Source organism: Azolla caroliniana, unplaced genomic scaffold (assembly GCF_043228905.1).
Source record: "Azolla caroliniana isolate FFs.n. ecotype wild unplaced genomic scaffold, voAzoCaro1.0.p SCAF_5, whole genome shotgun sequence".
Taxonomy (NCBI): domain Eukaryota; kingdom Viridiplantae; phylum Streptophyta; class Polypodiopsida; order Salviniales; family Salviniaceae; genus Azolla; species Azolla caroliniana.
In genome coordinates, this window is record NW_028230440.1 from 3,643,597 (window position 1) to 3,666,338 (window position 22,742).

At 37.7% G+C, this 22,742-nt stretch overlaps 3 protein-coding genes and 1 long non-coding RNA gene across 5 annotated transcripts; 1 reads left to right on the forward strand and 3 right to left on the reverse strand.

Moving 5' to 3' along the window:
* Positions 1-445: 445 nt before the first annotated feature.
* On the reverse strand, positions 446-4,226 carry LOC147863699 (pentatricopeptide repeat-containing protein At3g09040, mitochondrial-like). The gene has a single exon (XM_087320062.1). The coding sequence runs from the start codon at positions 4,069-4,071 to the stop codon at positions 1,627-1,629; it is 2,445 nt and encodes an 814-aa protein (XP_087176188.1). The 5' UTR covers positions 4,072-4,226; the 3' UTR covers positions 446-1,626.
* An 897-nt stretch (positions 4,227-5,123) lies between these two features.
* Positions 5,124-8,468, reverse strand: LOC147863700 (uncharacterized). Its single transcript, XM_087319419.1, has 3 exons — positions 7,823-8,468; positions 5,740-5,874; positions 5,124-5,647 (listed from the first exon to the last, which is right to left on the reverse strand). The coding sequence occupies exons 1-3, from the start codon at positions 8,397-8,399 to the stop codon at positions 5,505-5,507; spliced, it is 855 nt and encodes a 284-aa protein (XP_087175545.1). The 5' UTR covers positions 8,400-8,468; the 3' UTR covers positions 5,124-5,504.
* LOC147863701 (uncharacterized) lies at positions 8,160-19,737 on the forward strand. Its single transcript, XR_015529781.1, has 2 exons — positions 8,160-8,217; positions 19,607-19,737. It is a non-coding gene; the product is annotated as an uncharacterized LOC147863701 (long non-coding RNA).
* On the reverse strand, positions 9,220-22,742 carry EMB1923 (embryo defective 1923). Of its 2 annotated transcripts, XM_087319418.1 has the most exons (5): positions 22,540-22,742; positions 22,319-22,442; positions 19,254-19,309; positions 11,651-11,837; positions 9,220-10,132 (listed from the first exon to the last, which is right to left on the reverse strand). In XM_087319418.1, exons 1-5 carry the CDS (start codon positions 22,624-22,626, stop codon positions 9,426-9,428), a joined length of 1,161 nt encoding a protein of 386 aa, XP_087175544.1. In that variant the 5' UTR covers positions 22,627-22,742; the 3' UTR covers positions 9,220-9,425. The 2 variants fall into 2 exon arrangements, with proteins under 2 accessions (XP_087175544.1, XP_087175543.1); XM_087319417.1 differs by lacking the exons at positions 22,319-22,442; positions 22,540-22,742 and adding an exon at positions 19,491-19,879.

Here is a 22,742-nt window from a genome sequence, read left to right on the forward strand (position 1 = left end):
CAAATATGATGTTTTTTAACGAACCAAACACAAATGATCAGTCATAAGCCAGGGTTAGGTGAGAGGAATCCCAACATAGATATGGAAACAACAAGTTCAACTAGAATTTGAGCACGTTAAAAGTAAAATAACTAGGGTTTTGGTTGGTGAACTAGAGAATGTCCATGTGGGAACAAAAGATGACCAAAAAATAGTTAAGATAATTGTTAATCTTGATCCTGAATTCAAATGGTAAGACAAGATAATCTGGATCAAGATTAAAACTACAGTCTTTAACGACTTTAAAGATGTGTTTGTGCCAGGAATGGATCATGCATTATTCACTCACAATATTAATTTGAATGATGATTGATGTTCCAAAACAAGCTGGGTAGGTATAGGGTACACCCCAATTACTCAAAGATGGTCAAAGAAAAATGGGAATGCCTTGCTCAAGGGCTGATAATAAGAAACCAACTGTTGTAGTCCCACAAAGGATGTAAAAAATTGTAATGATTATAGGAAACTGAATGCAGCAATATCAAATTCATTTCCCTTGGCCTAAATTGAGGTGGTGTATTTTCAATGTGTGTCAATGTGGTGGCAATTTCAAGGCATTGTGCATGATTTTTCAAGCTGCACTTGTAATTTCTAATGACCTTCTAGTTTCAAGAATCATTACAGTGCACAGGGCTGTTTACCCCTGAATGGTGGCATAGAAATGTCTTTCTCCTAGTTAGACGAATGTTCAAAATGTGGTGACTAGTATGTCAATTTCCAGGCATTCGACCTTCATCATACACCATTGGCTATTGCCTTCTAAGTCAATAGGTATGCATGATTAATTAGACATACGTTCACAATGTGTTGACTGGTACACCAATTCCTATGAAACATCTTGACAGTTGGGTAAGGATTTGCCAATGTACAATGCAGTCTACATAAATTAGAGGCAATACTGTGAAATGCCCAATGGTTGTATTTTCCTCATGTTCTCCTAAGAGTAAGAGTTCTTGGATGAACTCTTCTTGTTGGACAATAAATACACCGAGTAGTGTAGGTGATGGTGGTAATCTTGTCCACTCTATGGGCTCATGAAATCTCTAGAAAAGCCATTATTTGTATTTACCATGCATTTTACTTCTTGCTATACCATGTTGATAAAATTGCCTACTCTTTACTATAGCTTTGCACTTTGAGCTGTTTTAAAAACATGATAGCACAATGGTTGTACTTTAAGCCATTCACTACAACCCCTGAACAATGAGATAGTCTTAGTGCTGTGTTTGGGTCAAAAACCTACTTTGTTCCACAACTCTCTTGTGTTTTTCTGCCAATTCTAAGCTTATTCTCACTACCATCACTTAAACTTCCATAATGCTTATTCTCATATGACACTGAGCACATAGCTTCATTGGTCATATGGATGATAATGTGCTGTATTCTCTCTCTCATATTTTTATAGAAAGCATGTTATAGCTCGGTGGCATTACATACACGTGTAGTAACCAGAGCCCTTATCATGAACATGATTTTGTGCCACTTTCTAGCAAATCTTATAATGCCCTTGGAGCTCATTCTCTTTATGTGCATAAAAAGCATGCACTTTGGCCATTGTAGCCTCCCTTACTGAGTTCATTGTATCATTTATTTTCCATCCTCTAGCAAGTTTCGATGTGCGTAAATGTTGTATGTACAAGCATAAGCTGCACTTTCTGTTGCATCTAACAGCATCACTTGTTCAAAGGCATATCTTCCCAATTCTACACTGCTCCACTTCTGACAAGCCCCAAGCAAAGCCGACCAAAGTGCAGGATTAGAATGGAAAGCTGTGTTCTCTACTAGTGTTGCGGCCATATATAATTGTCCTGCACGACCAAAGACGTCGATTATGCAAGTATGATGCTCAAGTGTTGGAGCTATATTATAATCCCTATTCATGACCTCGAAAATAGTTTGACTCTTACCCACCAGACCTGCGTGACTGCATGAAGTGAGAAGATTAACAAAAGTAACTGAATCTGGAATTTCATTTTCTTCTATCATTTTATCAATGGAATGAAGAACATTTTCAAATTCTCCTAGCTGAGCAAATCCATTAATTAGGGAGTTCCACGAAGCAATATCTCGGGATGGAAGCTTATTGAATACATCCTGAGCTTTTCTACTCAAGCCACACTTAGCATACATATCAACCAGCGCAGTCCCTATAATAGGGTCTCTTTGTAACAATTCTTGCCTCATAATTTCAGAATGAATTTCACTGCCGTGTTCAGATGCTCCAATATGACTACAAGCCTTCAAGCCATAAATGAATGTGATAGAATTTGGAGAAATTCCTTCCAACTGCATTTGTTTAAAGCATTTAAGTGCTTCCTCATCATGCCCTTCTTTTGCATATCCTGTAATCAAAGCAGTCCATGTTACAAGATCTCTAACAACAAGTTCATCAAACACCTTTTGTGCCTTGATCAACATGCCACATTTTATATACATAGCAATCAAACTGCTTCCAAGATGCACGTGATTTCTTAACATCCCTTTCCTAGATATTTCAGCATGTATTTCTCTTCCCTTTTCTGCTGCTCCCATGTTTCCACATGCTTTCAGGATGCATGCATAAGTAGTTGCATCAGGGGAAACACCCTCAGCTAACATTACTTCAAAGAAATTGAGAGCTTTCTCACTACCCTCACTTTCCACATATCCCATAATCATCACATTCCATGAGACAACATCTCGAACAGGAAGGCTGTCAAACATGGCTTGACCTCTTGAAAGTAAACCACATTTCACATACATATCAACCACAGCATTGCCAAGGCAAAGATCCTTTTCCAATAGATTTCTTTTCAGAACCTCAGCATGGATTTTTCTTCCTTCATCAATGTCTCCAATGCTGCTGCATGCTTTCAAACCACATGTGTATGTCACAGCATTCGGAGAAAGTCCCTCGATTTGCATTTTCTTGAGAAAAAAAAGTGCTTTTTCACTGGCACCATATTGTGCATAACCTGCAATGAGTGCAGTCCACGTGACTACATCTCTAGCAAGAAGATTATCAAATACTTTTTGTGCTTCAGCTAGCAACCCAAACTTGAAATACATATCAACTAGCATACTACCGAGAACAGCATGTCTTCCTAGAAGAATTCCTTTTCTCAAAATCAAAGAATGTAATTTCTTTCCCTTTTCTATAGCCCTACTGTTTGCGCATGCCCTCAAGATGCACATGAACGTGATCACATTTGGAGAAATGCCTACAAGTTGCATCTTCTCAAAAAACCCTAGAGTTTCCTCAAAAAGTCCATGCTCTACATAGCCTCCAATGAGTGCATTCCATGAAACTACATCTTGCATTGGGAGTGTGTCAAAGGCTTCCTTTGCTTTATCAAGGCAGCCACATTTCCCATACATATGGATCAACGCATTGCCCAGAAAAGGATTGTATTCGAGCAAACCTTTCTTGACAATTTCAACATGTAGTTCTTCTCCTTGTTCAACACCTCTAATAGACCCACAAGCTTTCAAACTGGAAAAGTAGGTAATAGTGTTTGGAGCAATACCATCCTCTTGCATTTGTTTAAGGCAAAGAAGAGCTTCCCACCCACACCCATGCTGTGCATATCCTGAAATAAGAGTGTTCCACGAGACTACATCACGGACATCAAGATCATCAAACACTTTCTTTGCATTTACAAGTGAGCCACATTTGGAATACATGTCAACAAGTCCATTCCCAAGAAATACATTAGATCTCAATAAATTCTTCTGCAGAATATAATGATGTATTAGCTCTCCACTTTCCATATCTCTCTGTTTTGCACTGATCTTGAGCAAAGCTGCAAGAGTATGTACATCTGGGTGGAATGTGTCTTCTCTCATTTCGTGAGAGGTTAGCAAAACATTCTTTGGATGGCCCTGAAGCTTGGCTTGGACGTGAATGAGACGGTTCCAAGAAGCCTCAGCACCAGCTTGGACTATCTTCGTCTCCGCTGACTGCATCTCCTCGACTTCATTGTCAGCAGTCTCAGCAGTCGTGGGCATTGGCAACCACACAGAGGGCAAAGCAACGGCCAGTGGCAGAGGCATGTCGATGAGCGCAATCGATCATCTGTGGGTCGATCAACTCATCCCAATAAATTACCTACTATCTATGACACAGAACGTCGTGGGCAGCGGTCAGGGGCGGCAACAATGAAGGAAAGGGCTGTGGCAGAGAGAGAGAGAGAGAGAGAGAGATGGAGGCATATGAACGAGTGCCATGGATGGATCAAGTCGTAGGTAGTATCAGTATGACAATAACCAGTCTCTGCAATCCTCTATTTCCAGGTGTGCGGGTGTAACCCAACTGGAATGGAACGCTACTACTAATGAGCCTACGGCGAAGGGCCCTGTCGTGTTGGTTTGGAGACTACCATATATACAAATAGGATCAACAAACACAGTTTCCATTTGATTTGAATCTCTCTCAACTCGTTTCCTGAAACATATAACTTGAAAGCCTTTTCTACTGTTTGCCTTCATCTCATATGCAAAATGTATTCTAAAACACCCCCCCCCTCTTGACATCCTATGATATGCGGAGACAACTTTTTCTTCATTACACTGTACAGTAACTAGTTCTTGAATAGCCAACGATTCATCCATCAACAATACAGTAAGCAGATCCATGCATCAATGATCATACATTCTGAATCATGCACTGTCAAATTCCCAATAGCTCGATAAAATTGTGCCTTTTTCATTTTCATCAAGTATATTGCTTCTGAAGGCTGTCTAGGAGCAATATACTTCACGAAAATAAAAAGGCACAATTTTATCCACAGGTACAGAGTTGACATTTTTTAATAAACACATGCTGATGAAACCCAAAAGACTACTCAACATTCCTATCTTAGAACTGATTGGTTGTGATACAGAAGTTCGGTAACAAATCTATAATATTATTCCTCACTAAATTATTTCTAATTTTCTTATTAATGATTCAATTTGTTGATCCCATCCTACATAAGCATCTTGAACTGACAAAATAATGGCAGTCTAAAATTTGTCAACATAGAAAATTTGATGTGTTTCAATAGGTCATTATATGTTCGATAGGTCATTATGGTATCTTCTAAATAAAAAATAAACATGTAAAAAACTCAATCTACCCTGCTATATCGCATTACTAAGAGAAGATAAATATATATGTATACAGAAACGTAATCATCAAACGTATTGGTCTTTCAAAGACATCAATACATGGAATCGATATCCAAAAACCTACAAAATGAGTAACTGGCCCAAAAGGCAACAAAAGACTGGAGATGTTACTCTCATTCCCTCATATTATTGGAATGTGAGCTATTCCCTAGGCTGACCTAACTTACAAAAATGTAAATTAGATAAACCCTTGGCTAAGACTCATTTGAAGCAAAGCAAGTGCTTTTGACAAATTGTAATTAGAACCACATGACGTCGCAAATTATACAGAAATGCATCATTTCCCATTTCTTTCTCCATGCCAAGAGCCCGAGTTTTTATGTGTGTGAGGTCCGCATAATCCCATGAATATAGCCACCAGTCATAATAAATGATGCAATTGATACGACACCGGCAGGGAAAAATTTTCCTGAGTTCTTGAAACGACTTCCCATCACAAATAAAAGGATTGCTGAGATACCTAAAACACAACCAGAATAAAGCATAAACAAGAATCAAGAGCTAACACCTACTATTAAAGATGAGACCAATCATCAGAAGTATTTAGAGTACCTAATCCCAGTGATGATGCAAATACCGGATTACTTGGTAATTGAGAGTACACGACCAATAATGCTAAGCCCGAGCCTACCCCTGAGATGAGGGACTTTGTGCTTTTGCTTTTCAGATATCCAATTGTTCCTCCCACTGCTCAAACACAATTATTCAGAATATCTAAGAAATTATTTGCAAGTAAACAACATTGAACATATAGAACAACATCTATAGAAATTACTTACAAGTTAACAGCATTAAACATATAGAACAACATCTATAGAAATTATTTACAAGTTAACAGCATTAAACATATAGAACAACATTAAACATATAGAAATTATTTGCATGTTAACAACATTAAACATATAAAAATTATTTGCAAGTTAACAACATTAAACATACTCTGCAGGATATGCAATAGGCATTGCATGGGAATGCATCAGTTTTAACGATAATGCTTTTGTTTAGAGTTAAGAGGGTCATCATAGCAGGCACCCTTCATTAATGCTGTTTCAAGATGCCAAAGCATAGCCGTCCCCATAGCCCAAACGATGATAAATAGACATGTTTTGGCTTTTTGACCTTTTTCATCTTATTGTTGTGCCTACTTAGATTCATGTAGAGCATATAATTATATATCGATGTGTGACACATCTATATGTATGTTTGTATGAATGCATACATACACTGTACACATAGTATGTATGCATAGCAATGGGCACAATTCGGTTTTGGTTTGGTTCAGTTTCAAGGCAAAGAAACCGAACTAAACAGAAAGCGAACCGTTTATTTAAAACAAAAACCAAACCAAACCGTTTATAAACTCTCAGTATTGAAACCAAACCATTTAAGAAATAGTTGAAACCAAACCATTTAAAACCAAACCGTTTAGGGAAAAGTTGAAACCAAACCGAACCCTTTAATAAAAAATTTAAAACTAACCACTTAAATTAAACTAATTAAACATCTAAATAAACAAAAATACATTAAATTAAATAAGCATTTAAGTTAAATTTATTAAATCAATAAAAAACCATTAATTAAACCATTAAATCAATAAACTATTAAGGTAAAACAAAAGTTAACCAAAAACCTATAAACCTTTAAACCAAACCTATAAACCTATAAACCCGAGTTTTAAAACCGAACCGTTTGTCGAAAATCCAAACCATTAAAAAAATTTGGAACCAATAAACCGTTAAACCATGGCTTAATGGTTCAGTTCGGTTTGAGCCGAAACAGTATGCATGCATGCCTGCACAGATGGATAAATGCATGAATGTATGTATATATGTGTGTTTTCAATATGTTGTTTCCAACTTAATCTCCATTTCCATTTCCTTTGAAATGACATTTACACGTGCATTTTCCACACATTCTCTAACTTTCTTCCATAATAGAAGCAGTGACAAGCTCAAGCTATTACATAGCACATCCCTAAACCATAGTATCATCTTGACATCCTTAGGTGTAGTATGAGATGCACCTAGATTTCCAGTCATCTGATGGACATTCCCTCATGGATATTGATTGGCTGGAGAATTAATCTCTGAGCCATCTAATCTTGATCATAATTATTTTTATTTGAATTCAAGTTTGACTCCTAAAATTGTTCTCACTTATGAAGGCAAAAAAGGAGAGATCACAAATTCAAATGATATCACCCGTACAAATCGCCTTTTTCTATGAAACAAGAAAACAGTCAAGTACATGCATCATGGAATCACATCATAAAGCTCACTGTCAAGAAACCCCAGAAAATCATGGTTATTTGCTACTCTTGTTACCCTAAACTCTGGACCTCAGATTAAAGCTTGCTGGGCAAGAGTCCCATAACTGTCCAATGATTCATACCACATAAAAATTGTTAATGGAATATCAGACATAATGAGGTATGTAAGTACATACTCAGAGGTAAGCATGATATATAATTGAAGAAATAATTGAATCAGCATTACCTTCTTGAGTTGAAAAGAAATAAATTTCTTTGTTGAAATTTATCAAAAAAATACCAATAATAGAAAATGTATCGATAAAAGCTTAAAGAAGATTCAGTGAGACCTTAGCAATAATATGTAAAGTAGATATGGAAACTTACTTGCTATAAGGAGTGCATAGGCTAAGGTGATCTTTTGGGAGGTGATGATCTTCTTTTTCTTTGAAGATTCTCCATCTTCTCCTTGCCCTTCCCCTCTACCAGAATTGCCACCACTACCACCGCCACCTGAATCTCCTGAGTTTCCATCACTAGAATGTCCTCCTCCCCCTTCCTCCAACTGTTCAGCAGATGAAGAAGGGACTGATTCAGACAGCTGGCTCGCGACCTCCAACCTCTCAGTTAGGAGAGAAGAAGAAGCATCCCCTTCAAAGCTTCCACCTGCGTATGGATAGGAGGATGAATAGTCGTCAGTAGACGAGAACCTCTCAGGATCGGCGTTCAGATCAGAGCCCGTGGCGAGGACACAGAGAGAAAGAGTGGATGATGTGAAGGAGGTAGGAAGACGATGCAGCTGTGGTGCAGGCAAGCGAGGAGCAGGACGGGACGACGACCAACGATTTCTTACGCTCGTCGTCAAGAGACGTGCTCTAATGTCAGCCTCTTTCAAAGCGTGAGCTTTGCTGGCAGCGACGGCAAGCGTGAGGCAGGAGGGGTAGGCAGCAGCAGCAGCCGCCATGGAGAACAAATGCCTTCTGTTTTCTCTCTCGCTTTCTGTCTCCTGCCTCTGTCTCTGTCTCTGTCTCTGTGTTTGGCTCTGTGCGCTGCCTCCACAACCTCTTCTCTGTCTTTCTGCAGTAAGTTGCAGCCAGTGAAAACAGTAGTTGCTGGCCAGGTATATACATATTGGTCATGTTGTATGTCCCACCAACAAAAGAGCATGTCCATGTCCATGTCCATGTCCATGTCCATGTGATAAGAAGAGACTCCATCCATTACAGCTCCTTCAACTCTTACCCCCTCGACCCTAGCTTTATCCGATTGATATGATTCGAATATATTCAACCCCTATATAACTTTGTATTTTCCATTAGACATAAAGATTTTATGGAAGATTGGTAATGATCATCATCAATGGTAGATCCTCATAAATGAACATCCCGTATCATTCATAAATTTGATACGGGGTATGAGCCCATATTGAATTATCGAATAATCTGAAATCAAAATTAATGAATCTACAAATGAATTAGTAAGTTTGTCAATTCAGGGTGTCCTACAGTTTAGTGTGCTTTAATTCAATATAAGCTAAAAAGTTGAATAACTTTTAAGGAAATTAAGGGTATTTTGTTCTTAAAATATTGTAGGAAGACGGATACTTCATGAAAGGGTATATTTCAGTATTACTAATGTATTTCTCATGTATCCTTCTCCTACAAGCAAGAGATTGTGTGTGTGGGTGTTGGCGTAGGTGTGAATGTGTGCGTGCAGGTGTGCTTAATGTCTATAAAGAGGGCAAAGCAGCATAGCAGACCAAATAAGAGATTACATATGAACAGTTTTGGTGAAGGAGAAACCAAAATTAATAGACATACATAAATTCTACAAGTAGCAAGGGGGTCAGTTTTGTATATGATACTTGGCAAACAAAGAAGTTTTGTAACTTTCTTTCACAAACACATTACAATGAAATTGTCCAAAGAGAAAAAAACTCAAATGTATAACAAGGTTATAGGGTTGTGTACTGTCACCAAAGCCGATTTTATTAAAACTTGGCAAGCCACATAACATGCATTGCATGTAGATACCTTGAACCAATAGTTAGGCCCAACATAAATGCAACAATGCTCATGATAGCTGGTTGTGTGATTTGTTTATTAGAGGAAGATGTTATCAGCCCCTTGGGATCCTTCCAATTGTAATATATGGCCAAAATAATGAAGCAACCTAATATTGCTGCTTTTAAAGGGACCTCGGCTATTCCAACCAGAAGGGCAGTCATTGGAAGGAATGCGCAAATCAGATCCTTCTTTTGCACGACCAGAGAGAACACCGCCGACAGGGACAACGCTAGAACAAAAACTGTATGATTGATCACCCCAGAGACTGCACCCACTCCGAGGACAGTGGCTATCAGAAAAGCCCAAGGTTGTTCACTAACAGCATTAGCTCTTGTTGCCTCACCAACACTCAGAACCGCTGTCACGAGTAGCAATGCCTGTAGTGTTGGCCAAACAGAAGTTGTGCTTACAATCCCTCGGTATATATCTCGCACAAAAAGGCAAGACCACCCTGCCAAGGTCAAAATATGTGCAATTGGATCTTTCAATAAAAATATCGCCTTGTTCAAAAGGACAATAAGCAATACTTTCATGTAATGAAATGCAGTAAGACACATCATTGCAAGCAAAGAAGCCCACTGGATAAGTTCTGCAGCTATGGCACGTCGAGTGAAATAAATAATAGAGAAACCTGAAAACACCAAATTAGGTCCGCATAAGATTCTCACAAAAAGTTGTACAGCTTTAAGAATCCATTACCCCAAAAATTAATATGAAACATGGCTTCTTAATATAAACAAATCACTAAGGCATATTATCTATATGAATTATTATGTGTAACAAGTTAAAATGAAGCTTGGATAGGAATTTTATTAGCAGAAATAGAGATCTAGAACAGAAATAAGGCTTCCTAATTGCTGAAAAAATTCTTATTCATAATGTAATAATATTTTAACATTGTCCAAAAGGTCAGAAATATGGCCAATGATAATGATATATATGAAGTAGATTCATGGGTACAAACTAGATTCATGGATCCGACAATGGTTTCAAAACACTCTTTCCAGCCTTGTACGTGGAGGATTTCAAAATGGTAGCATAAAAAGAAAACCTATGAGAGACGGAGGAACATGATCCATGGTTACATGCATTGTGGGCACTATTCAGACCAACATTGGGATAACGCATCAAATGAGACCAGTGGATAACTGTTTCAAGCCTCTACATCATTCAGACAGTGTGGGTTGCTCACATTCTCTTTTGGTTTCTTGGCACAAAATTATCAACATTGCATGCATGTTTCATCGAAATTTTGCATGTTAGCTTGTCCTACATCCTGAGGAGAATTGCCGTTGGACCCAAAATCTTAAAAAGTTGTAATCTTTATAGGCTATTGTATAGAACCAAATGCTATTGGCTTTATAATCAGAATGCCCGGTGAGTTGTACTAGGCCTCTCCCTCCCCCTCCCCCACTTTTCCCGTCTCATATGCCATTTTGGCCTCTTACAATAGTGATCTTTCTTTTCTTCAAGTTTCTAACCCGCCAACAATCCAGGCAATAAAGCAAATGCTACTGCCTCCTCAAAACCACTGGTGAACCAAAAGTGCTCCTTCATTTCAATCCATAAATCTAAGAAACATGAATGGTTTATACACTTGTGATCTGGTCATAGACCATATTTTGTTTTAACGATTTAAATTTGTTTTATGTATCACAAGCACAAAGCTGTAAAGCAAAAGCTGCCTCCTCAAAACCACCAATGAACCGAAAGTCCTCCTTCATTTCAATCCATAGATCTAACAAACATGAATGGTTTATACTCTTCTAATGCTTGTCATAGAACACATTTTGTTCCACAATTTAAATTTGTTGTATGTATCACAAGCAAAAAGCTAATATTTGTTGTATGCCATTTTGACCTCTTATAATAGTGATTTTTCTTTTTTTTCACATTTCTAATGATGGTTTATACTCTTGTAATGCTGATCATTGGCCACATTTTGTTCCACAATTAAATGTTGTTAAAAGTCCTTTTGAAATTCAGGACACAGATACCACTCTATTAGAGGAGGTTCTTCCATAGACGTATTGATAACATTAAATGAATTCTCATGCATGCATAAATGAATTAACGCACACAAAGAAAATTCAGCTCACAGGGCATATTCTTCCATTATGTATGCCTACATATGAATTTGTGCACTGACCTGTTAGTAGGACGAGAGTACTAGGTGGTTCAGGTATAGGAGTCATAAGTTCCTCCCATTCAGGTGGAAGCTGCCATCTTTTTCTTGTGGTGTGAGATGACTGGTTTTTCAATCCATCAGACGAAGAATCTTCAGAAGAAGTGACAGCGGCAGCAGCAAGCCTAAAGGCACATTTCCACCTATGACCCTATAGAAAGAACAGAAATATCTCAGTTTTAATATCAATTCAAACTAGTGTCCTACCTTTATAGTTTATATTCATAAGAGGAAAGTAATAATATGAATATAAATGTAATCAACAGCAAAAAGGAAAACAAAATACATGTGCATACAATATCTCACTGATTCTAGTGAAGTCATCAAAAATTGAATATACTCAAATTAAAACCAAGAGTTTCCTGATTGAACATGTATAAACCTGATATCTGACTACAGATATTTAGGTTGATGCGTTGAACTTCAGGCCTATGACTGAATAATCGATGTATATTATAGGGAATGTTGAGAATCAAGCTCAACATAGCACAACATGTGAACACACCTTTTGAGAATCTATGATTACTCAAAGGTCAAGAGTCACACCACTACTCTCTACACATTAACTATGTGTCATAGAATCATATTCTATGACACATAACTAATGAGTTACATATTCCCCATGACTATGAGTCTTCACATTCCCCAAGAGAGAGAGTGGTTGTTGTAAGTTAATGAAGAGAGAGGGTGACTCTATATAAAGCACCCTCCTCGTACTTCATACTAAGTCGGTTGTGACTCCTTGTAATGCTAAATTTTCATTTATCATATTCTCTTTGTTAATATACATCTCCTTCTTCTTGAGTACTTCATTTTGTCTCTTATCCATCTTGTGTTTCTCTTCTCTCCTCTTTCCTCTCACACATACATATAACACACATCTCTTCCGCTACACAAGAATCACCATCGATTCTTTACAAGGAACAACCCCATACAAATCATTATTTCTATGTATATTACATGGAGCAACTCCAAAATACCCAAGTTTGTTTTGCTTCCATAGAATACCCATATGTTTTGCTATTTCCCCAAATGCCCATGGCATCCTCTCTCAAACAATTATGTGTTACTTGACCTCCCTTTTCTCAATAGATGTGCTATTTGAGCAATTATATGGTTGGTTCATTCCCTTTTTCTCTGTTTAGAGGTTGATAGGGGACTTTTGGGAAATAAAGAAACCTGGGGGTATTTCGAATTTTTTCCTATATCTAATCTCCATGCATGCATCTCCATCACCTTAATTTATCCCTTTTTTCATACACTTTTACATACTTCTAACTGTTGTCACCTTCCTTACATTGTATTCTTATATCCTAAATTTGACTATTGGGAATTAAAGAAACCTAGGGGTATTTTGAAATTTTTCCTAATATCTAATCTCCATACATGCGTCTCCATCATCTTAATTTATCCCCTTTTCCATAAACTTGTACCTACTGTGAACACTAATTCACATGAATCCAAAAATAACTGTTCATATCCCAAAATAACTGTTCATATCTTGTATCTGACAATTTAATAAACATTCATATCCCAAACTAACGCTTCTATCAAATGCTATTAATAAACATTCATTATCACATGGTATCAAAGCGTTTAAAAAAAATCACCAGCAGCAGAAACAAGAACAGCAACCAGAAACGACGACAAAAGAAGTCATCGACATCACAAACTACTCACAATAAGAAACACAAAATTTATAAACTCAAAATTTACTTCACAAATAAAAGAAAACCAATCCTGCCACAGTCGAAAACCCAGACATTGTTGCTGCTACAATACCCTACTCCACAAAGAACACCCAGATTAACCTGAGCCGCAAATTATCGTCCATGGCAAACACGGATGAAAATGTATTTGCGCAGAATACATACATAGGTGGAAGCAAAGCCAAACCTGACAATAATGATCAAGAAATTCAAGCATGGCAAGATAAGGATTTTGAAGCACAATCCGAAATCCAATTCCCTGTCGCAGATTTAGTTATGTACTTCATTTCAAACCAGGAAACAGCCAAACAAATGTGGGATGTCTAAGCGAACAATATGAAAAGACTGACACAATTCATGCCATCACTCTGTTTCGTCTCACAACCTTCCACATGCAAGAAGGTGATGATTTGAAACATTTCTACAGTCATGGCGCTCACTCCTAGAACAAGGCACCACCGCAGGCCTTGGATTCACAAATAAAATGACAAGTAGTCATGCTATTAGCAGCACTACCATCAACCTGGAGACCTTTCGTCACAACCCAATCCTATCAAACTCAACCATTGGCTGTCCTCATCAACAAAATGCGCCAAGAATATACCTTCTCCAATCTCAGCAACAACAATCTCAACCAATCAACAATTCCGATCACAATGGCAACCACCATTCCCATGTCGAACCAACAACAACCATATAGATTCAACAAACCTATCCGGCACAATCATCAAAACAATTACAACCACCAAAATCAAAGAACATCTCTTTGTAATTACTGCAACAGACCAGGTCAATGGGAGAAAGATTGTAGAACCAACCAAAGAAACACATCTAATCATCAAAGCACCAAAGTAATGACATGCAATTATTGAAACAGACAAGGACACTCGGAAAGAGAATGTCGAACAAAACAACATGAAGTAGGCCAACGAACTCAAGCTAGGATGGCACAACTTCAACAAAATCCACCATCATCGGGTGAAGAAATGTATTTATTCAATGCCAATTTAACCAATACAGCAGATTTCTCACATATGACTTCCCAATCAAGTTTGTGAGATCCAAGGCTCATAAAAGGTTTCCCTTTTGAACAAATTCTGAGATAAATTTAAGAGAGAACCGATTGTTTTTAGAGTTTTGAAGAGCAAATGCTGATTAGTAAAGTAAGAAAATTTTATATTTTTATCTTTTTGAAAGGATGCTTCTTTTAACAGACATGTCGAAGAGGATATACTTGAGTAGATGCATTGAGAACAAATAGAAGAAATGGAGAGCTCCAATGGGTGATCTTGAATTTTGGTTACAGATAAAAGATTGTAGGACCTAGGTTCACCAATGATGTAAATGGTGAAACTAACAATGGCAAACATTGTGTGTCTACCAACCATGTTTCATGTTGGATATCTTTATCATTCAAATGTTTTTATTTTAAAATAGCAACCATCATAACGGGATGCTGTTTTAACTCTTTTATGACAATTATATATTAACCATTTTCTTCTTTCCTTTATTACTAGCTCCGCAGAATTCTTGATAACATTTCATGACCAGTGTGAAACAACAGAAGACCAACTGTCCTGAGAGCAGATGAGGTTAAGAAAGCTAGAAATAAATTCCTGTGTACTAAAGCTCTAAACTCAAAAGTTACTTTAGAGTTAGCAGTTAGACCCCACATATAGTCAGTTAAAGGCTATAAACACTAAGATTTGTTTTTTACAAGGTGATAACATGAACAACACTTGCCTTATTCAGAAAACCCTCTTTTAATGAAGAACTGGACATTCAACTGTGGGGCTAATTTAGAGTTAGTTTTAGTGTGTTGAAATTTGTAGGTCTAAATAGATAGTTGAAATTTATAGATCTACTGGCTTATTAGTTCTCTTTGCCTACTATACTGCGTGAAGAATACCTTGGAGGCTCTACAGGTGGATTTCCAATTATTCCCTCGATATGTAAAATAAAGGTCTTAATAAAGGAGTTGAATTTATTTCAGTAACAGGGTTCCAACCACTTGTTTCTCTGAATTCTGCTATACTCTTCACATCCCAGTTACTTTGGTGGTGGTTCAGCACAAGAGGCTATGGCTGGAATTCCTATAGGCCAAGGAAGTATTTGGGACAATGCAAAACGGCTTGGTCAATCCTATATACAAAACTATTGGCCTGCAATCTGATTTGCAAGGGCCTCTTGTAGATATTGGACACTCTAATATGGCTGGAAGAACAATTTTTGGAAGGCTCTTGTGGAAATATTGGAGCTCTTCAACCATATGTGGGACTTTGGTGGTGGTTCAGCACGAGAGGCTATGGCTGGAATTCCTATAGGCCAAGGAAGTATTTGGAACAATGCAAAACGGCTTGGTCAATCCTATATACAAAACTATTAGCCTGCAATCTGGTTTGCAAGGGCCTCTTGTAGATATTGGACACTCTAATATGGCTGGAAGAACAATTTTTGGAAGGCTCTTGTGGAAATATTGGAGTTCTAATATGACTGGAAGATTATATGACCACTTGATACATTTAGGAAAAGTAAAGGATTATGAGGAAGGTGGGGCAGGGTTTCAGGTTTAGGAAGTTTGAAACTCTTAGCATTACAAGATAAACTAAAGGCTCTAGCTTTACACAATCTGATGAGGAATATAACGAAAGAAAACTTCACAGAATCCTCAAACGTGCTGAACAGTAACGTGTCATTGGGGTGGACCCACATTGTTGATTCAGTATCAATCACTTCATGTGTTCAAATCAACATGCTTTCTTGTTAACATTGGCCTGGCACAAGTTGGATGCATGCAATCATCAAAATTCTCGAATAGGATATAAAAGAAAGTCCAATGGAAAGATGCACAGAATCCTCAAAAGTGTCGAAGGGCAATGTGTCATAGGAGTCATAGGGGTGGACCCACAGATTTGATTCAATCAATTGCTTCAAGGGTTGAATTCAACATGCTTTCTCGTTGACATTGGCCTGGCACAAGTTGGATCCATGCAATCATCAAAATTCTCGAATAGAATCAAAAAGAAAGTCCAATGGAAAGATGCACAGAATCCTGAAAAGTGCCGAAGGGCAATGTATCATAGGGTTGGACCCACAGTGTTGATTCAATATCAATCGCTTCATGGGTTGAATTCAGAACTGAAATAACTATGTTCTTTAAGAAAAAGGAACAACCTTCTTCAAAAAACCGATAGAAAAGTTGTGCTATCTCATAAAACCAAAAAAGAATATGAAAAGTTCTGCCAGAGATAATCCATAGGGATCTCTCCTGGGGTTCAAAAAATGATTTCGAGAATACTGGTATCAGAATATATGCATTTGTGCATAAGACTTTGCTTGAAAGCACCGTCACTGGTGTTGGTTCCCAGCATCTCACAAACGATTCCAACAATCGGATGTCAAGATGGGCTTAGATAGAATGGAACATGCAAATAAAAGCAATCACCAAGTACAACATCTCAAAAAGCCACAGAATACCCATCCCCATAGCCCAAACGATGATACATGTTCTTGTCTCTACCTACACTCACTTCTTGCTGTGTTTAGACATGTTTTGGCTTTTTGACCTTTATCATCTTATTGTTGTGCCTACTTAGATTCATGTAGAGCATATAATTATATATCGATGTATGACACGTCTATATGTATGTACATGTGTGTATGAATGCATACATACATATATGTATGTCTGCATGCATGCACAGATGGATAAATGCATGAATGTATGTATATATGTGAGTTTTCAATATGTTGTTTCCAACTTAACTCCATCTCCATTTCTTTTGAAATGACAATTACTCATGCATTTTCCATTCATTCTCTAACTTTCTTCCATAATAGAAGCGGTGACAAGCTCAAGCTGTTATATAGGCCATCCCTAAGCCAAAGTATCCTCTTCACATCCTTAGGAAAGAGAATGTCGAACAAAACAACATAAAGTAGGCCAATGACCTCAAGCAAGGATGGCACAACCTCAGCAAAATCCACCATCATCAGGTGAAGAAATGTATTTATTCAATACCAATTTAACCAACACAACAGATTTAGACCTTTCATGGTACCTAGATATCAGCGCTACTCATCACATGGCATTCGACAAAATGTACCTAACACAATACAAAGAGCTTACCACACCCCTAGATGTCCACCTTGGAGATAACAGCATCAGACATGCCCAAGGATATGGCACCCTCACCTTTAGTCTATTCAACAACAATCATCTTCACATTCATAGAGTTTACTTTGTACCAGGACTCACAAAGAAACTCTTATCAGTAAGTCAAGCAACAGAATGAAACTCACACTCACCTTCAAAGGTAATTCTTGTCTCTTCCAATCTCAACTCTCAAATGGCACATCATATACAATTCCTTGTTTCAAAACACAAAACCTATGCCCAATTCACATCACACCCATCAACATATCAAATGCCTCTCGTCAAATCAATGACACTGGAATTCAAAACACCCTCAAATGGCATCTTAGGTTAGGTCAACCACATCTTCAAGCCCTTCATAAGATCCGAACACGCAACCTTGCCAGAGGAATAATAGGTCCTCTCACCCAACTATCCTTTTGTGAAGGTTGCCTCTTCGGAAAAATGACCTCCAATCCATATCCTCGTTCAACCCAATACACAACAAATCCCCTCCAACTCATCCACACAGATCTATGTGGACCAATGCCGACTCCTTCCCTCACCGGAGATCTTTACTTTCTCACATTTATCAATGACTACACCATCATCACTTTCCTCAAAAAGAAATCTGATGCCCTATCCCATTTCTTAGCCTACAAAAATCTTGTTGAAAACCAATTAAATCAAAAAATCAAAATCCTACCAAGTGATAATGGAGGCGAATTCACTTCGAACGAATTCGATAACATACTACAATCACAAGGAATCCTTCATCAGACAACCATACCACATCATCCTCAACAAAATAGAAAAGCCAAGAGAGAGAATAGAACACTCATGGATGCTGCTGGATTAATGCTAAAAACTGCAAACCTCCCAAACTCTTTTTGAGAAGAAGCCGTGGCAACAGCCTACTATTTACAAAATAGATTGCCTACGACAACACTCAGCTCTCAAACACCATTCGAAAAATGGTCAGGTATCAAACCCGATCTCCCTCACCTAAAGATCTTTGGCAGTACAGCATACTCATATGTACCCAATGCAACCAAAAATAAACTAGAAGATCAGGCAACCAAACAAATTTTCATCGGCTATGGTGACTCTTTCGGCAAGAAAGGATATCACCTTTACAATCCAATCACATGTAAGTTCCAATTTAGTAGAAGTTGCATCTTTGATGAAACTTCTATCTTGTCACCACCACCCCGAGTCACTTCTCTTGAACCACCTAATCATAACTCAGAAAACCTAACCCTTGATGAATATGAATCTTTAGATGATATATTAGACATAATGAGTCACATAACTAATACTAATAACAAACAACCCAGACCACATTTACCTTCTCTACAACCCTTTCAAGAACCTACTCCAATGCTTACTCCTCAAATACCCATCCCCCCACAACTTTCCTCCAAACCCATTCCAACTCACACACCACCAAGCTCCTCAATACAAAGCTATCAAAATTCTCCACCCAAACACAAATCTGTTCCACGCACTTCAGCAAGGCTAAATGAACCAAAGAAGATCAACCAATCCTCGTCATCAATTATACTCCTACAAATCAACAAGTTGCTGATTTTCTCACAAAAGCAACAATGGAATCATGACAATAATATAAGGTTTATGTTCTAGAATTTCCTAGAAATTCACATAAAAGCAACAATAGTAAAAGGTACCATGATTTATTTCAATAGAAATTAGCAAGTTTTACCTTTGTACCAAGTGCAGATCCAGGAAACGTCATGGATGATGCAAATTCATTAGGACCTGTAAGGTTTTCAACCATAAAAAAGGAAACGGCTTAAACCTAAGAACTATGAGGAAGATATGTATGATATTATAACACCTCATGAAACTAGTATGCATGGAGTGCACCATAAATATGCATTATAACAAAGTTAATTTCATCATATCATATGATGACATCAATGTATGTGCATATTTCCACCTGCGCATGGCAAGGAAGATAAATATTCTTCAGTAGATGTGAACCTGTCAGGATCGGCATTCAGATCAGAGTCCGTTGCGAGGACACAGAGAGAAAGAGTAGATGATGTGAAGGAGGTAGGAAGACATGTGTTAGCACGGTGCAGCTGTGGTGCAGGCAGGCATGGAGAAGTAGACGCAGCACAACGGCACAACAACCAACGATGTCTCATAGTCGTCGTCATGAGACGTGCTCTAATGTCAGCATCTTTCAAGGGGTAAGGTTTGATGGCAGCGGCGCCAACCATGAGGCAGGGGTAGACAGCAGCAGCAGCAGCAGCAGCCAGGGAGAATGGATGCATTCTGTTTCTCTCTCCCTTTCTGTCTCTGTCTCTGTCTCTGTCTCTGTTTCTCTATGTCTATGTCTATGTATATGTATATGTATATGTATATGTCTATGTCTATGTATATGTCTGTGTCTCTGTGTCTCTGTCTCTGTCTGTATCTGTGTCTGTCTGTGCGTTGCCTCCACAGCCTCTCTGTCTCTTTGCAGTGAGTTGCCAGTGAAAACAGCAGCTGCTGGCCGGGTAATTGCTGATATACATACATATATATATATACATACATATATATATGGGTAATTGCTGATATACATACATATATATATATACATACATATATATATATACATACATATATATATATACATACATATATATATATACATACATATATATATATACATATACATACATATATATATACATATATATATACATACACATATATATATATACATACATATATATATATACATACATATATATATACATACATACATATATATATATATACTCATGTTGTATGTCCCACCAACAAAAGAGCATGTCCGTGTTCGTGTCCATGTGATAAGGAGAGACTCCACTCATTAGAGCTCCTTCATGCACCTTCAACTCGTACCCCTCGACCCTAGCTTTATCAGCTTATCAATTCGATTCAAAAATAATCAATCACACGTCTTGCTTTGCTTTGATCCCAAATGTAAGCTTACGGCTTCGTTTCTTTTCAAATATCATTAAACAGTTTGGTTTCAATTCCATTTGGTTCAAAATGTGGAGTTTAATTGCTCCAAGTGACTCGGTTAATTGGTTGGTTGTTTTTTCGGTTCACTAATGGTTTTTTCTTTTGTTTAATATTTTAATTGATTTCACTTTAATCATTTGGTTTAGATTTGTGATTAAACGATTCAGGTTGGTTTCAAGTTTTCCTTTTGTTGGTTTGTTGGTTTAATCACTCCAAGTGACTCGGTTTGCTGGTTTGTTGGTTTTCCACTTCACTAATGGTTTAATTAGTTTAACTTAGATGCTTTCCAGTTTAATGGTTTTTTCTTTTGTTTAATATTTTAATTAATTTGAATTAAATCGTTTGGTTTAGATTTGTGATTAAACTGTTCTGCTTGGTTTCAAGTTTTTCTTTTATGGTTTGGTTTCACCTTTTCCTTACATGGTTTGGTTTAAATGGCTAGGATCCAAATATTTGATGTAAACAGCTTGTAGTTCTCATACAGTTTGATTTTTTTCATATATAAATTGTTCCGTTTCGTTTCAGGCCAAGAAACCAAACCGACCTCAACCCTTACCTACTTCCCGAGATCCCCTACCCTAATCGATTGATCACAAGCAATCCAAACGGGAGTACATCAACATGTAACCCTTCTCTTATTGAAAACATGTGAGACTTTATTGCACTCCAACACTCAATAGAAGAGCCACACAATGAGAAATCACCAACACAACTTCACTTCCATTAATCCAGGCTTAAAATTTTTGAAGTGATGAGGATACAGTGTTACACTCTTAACTTATAGTTAATAAGATAATTAAGGGGACGGAGAATGTGTACCCTTATAAAAAGGTTTATAATTTCACATTTATACTTCATCCTTATTCAACCAATTTATATTTACGTCATTTTCACACCAGCTGTATGATTGTCATCATTACAGTAGCTCAAGGGAATCTACATAGTCTGTACTCCAGAGAAGTGCACAATTTTTCCTTACCATTCATAAACCCTGTACAAATTCCACAACATTCCTAAGAATCTGCCAACAATCTCAGAATGCCTGTTCTGTACATGCGTCTAAAGTTTGCCTATAAGCCTTTGAGCATGCTGGTGATAACCTCACCAATGATCCTAGAGACCCAAACTTGCATACAGATGGACTTGCCCAATGCCAATTTGGAGCATCTGCACCTATGACTAACTGTAAAAAAATATCTACCTTGCTTACCTGCATAACTAACTATAAGACCCCTAGCCATACATAACAGTATGTAGCATCCCACTACTGTCTCTGATGCGCCATCATGAAGTTGTATACCTTCTTCCCGCTGATCCTATGACCTCTACAGTTTCTTTAAACATCATAACTTTTGATAATCAACAATTTTGTGGTATAGTTACAATTTCCTGAAAAAATCTAGATTCCAAGTTATGGGGGATAAATAATCATCCATGAACGTTATCTCAATATAGTTTTGCAAAATATATATTTGATATGGATTTCATTCTCAGGAAATGCACAATAATACTTCAAATTTTTGCACTCAACATACCCCACCAAACATTCAATCAATAGTCCAGTTATCCATTATTACAAAAGTTTTCCTGATGCTGATGGAGATTTCTTGTATGGGCATCGGCTTCTTATTCAGAATGTCAATATGTCCTAACTTTTTACATGGAAGTGTACATTTTCTCTGCCATTATAATCGGAAACAAGCGGTCGGAAAACTTTTCATTGATTAATGCATATTGACTCTGCTGAAGTATGACGTAAAAACATACCTCTTCGTGTGAGGCCCGTAGTGATGTTGGGGTTAATTTCCTTCCCGGCCACGTGCCTATTTTCGGCCCTTATCAAGGAGTGATGAAGCATTCCACGCAGTTTTCTCCCAACGCTGCTTCTTTCCTACCAAGATGCAAAGAAAATGGTGGAGACGCGACACCAGCATGAGCCACGTAAAGCCAAACGAACAGCTCAGGCACAACAAAGTTGGGGTACTTACAGAAGGGTATGAAGACGAAGAAGAAGAAGAAGAAGACGGTGTGGGAGGGAAGAAGACAGAACGACTCAGCAGAGCTTGAGTTGCCATGCTTGCTCACGATTGAAGGCAGCAGGAGGTCAGGAGAGATACCATGTACATATATATATGTACATATGCAGGAAAGAACGGATTTTGAGCGGCAGTGCAGAGGATGGAAGGACCTG

Excerpts from the sequence above, each read along its gene's own strand:
- EMB1923 (XM_087319417.1), bottom strand. The coding sequence starts at position 19,830 with ATGCATCCATTCTCCCTGGCTGCTGCTGCTGCTGCTGCTGTCTACCCC. Across the intron at positions 19,310-19,490 it reads ATCTTCCTTGCCATGCGCAG|GTCCTAATGAATTTGCATCA; the intron begins GTGGAAATATGC and ends AAAACCTTACAG. Across the intron at positions 11,838-19,253 it reads GATCTGCACTTGGTACAAAG|GGTCATAGGTGGAAATGTGC; the intron begins GTAAAACTTGCT and ends TTCTTTCTATAG.
- LOC147863699 (XM_087320062.1), bottom strand. The coding sequence starts at position 4,071 with ATGCCTCTGCCACTGGCCGTTGCTTTGCCCTCTGTGTGGTTGCCAATG.
- LOC147863700 (XM_087319419.1), bottom strand. The coding sequence starts at position 8,399 with ATGGCGGCTGCTGCTGCTGCCTACCCCTCCTGCCTCACGCTTGCCGTC. Across the intron at positions 5,875-7,822 it reads CTATGCACTCCTTATAGCAA|TGGGAGGAACAATTGGATAT; the intron begins GTAAGTTTCCAT and ends GTGTTTGAGCAG. Across the intron at positions 5,648-5,739 it reads TGCATCATCACTGGGATTAG|GTATCTCAGCAATCCTTTTA; the intron begins GTACTCTAAATA and ends GTTGTGTTTTAG.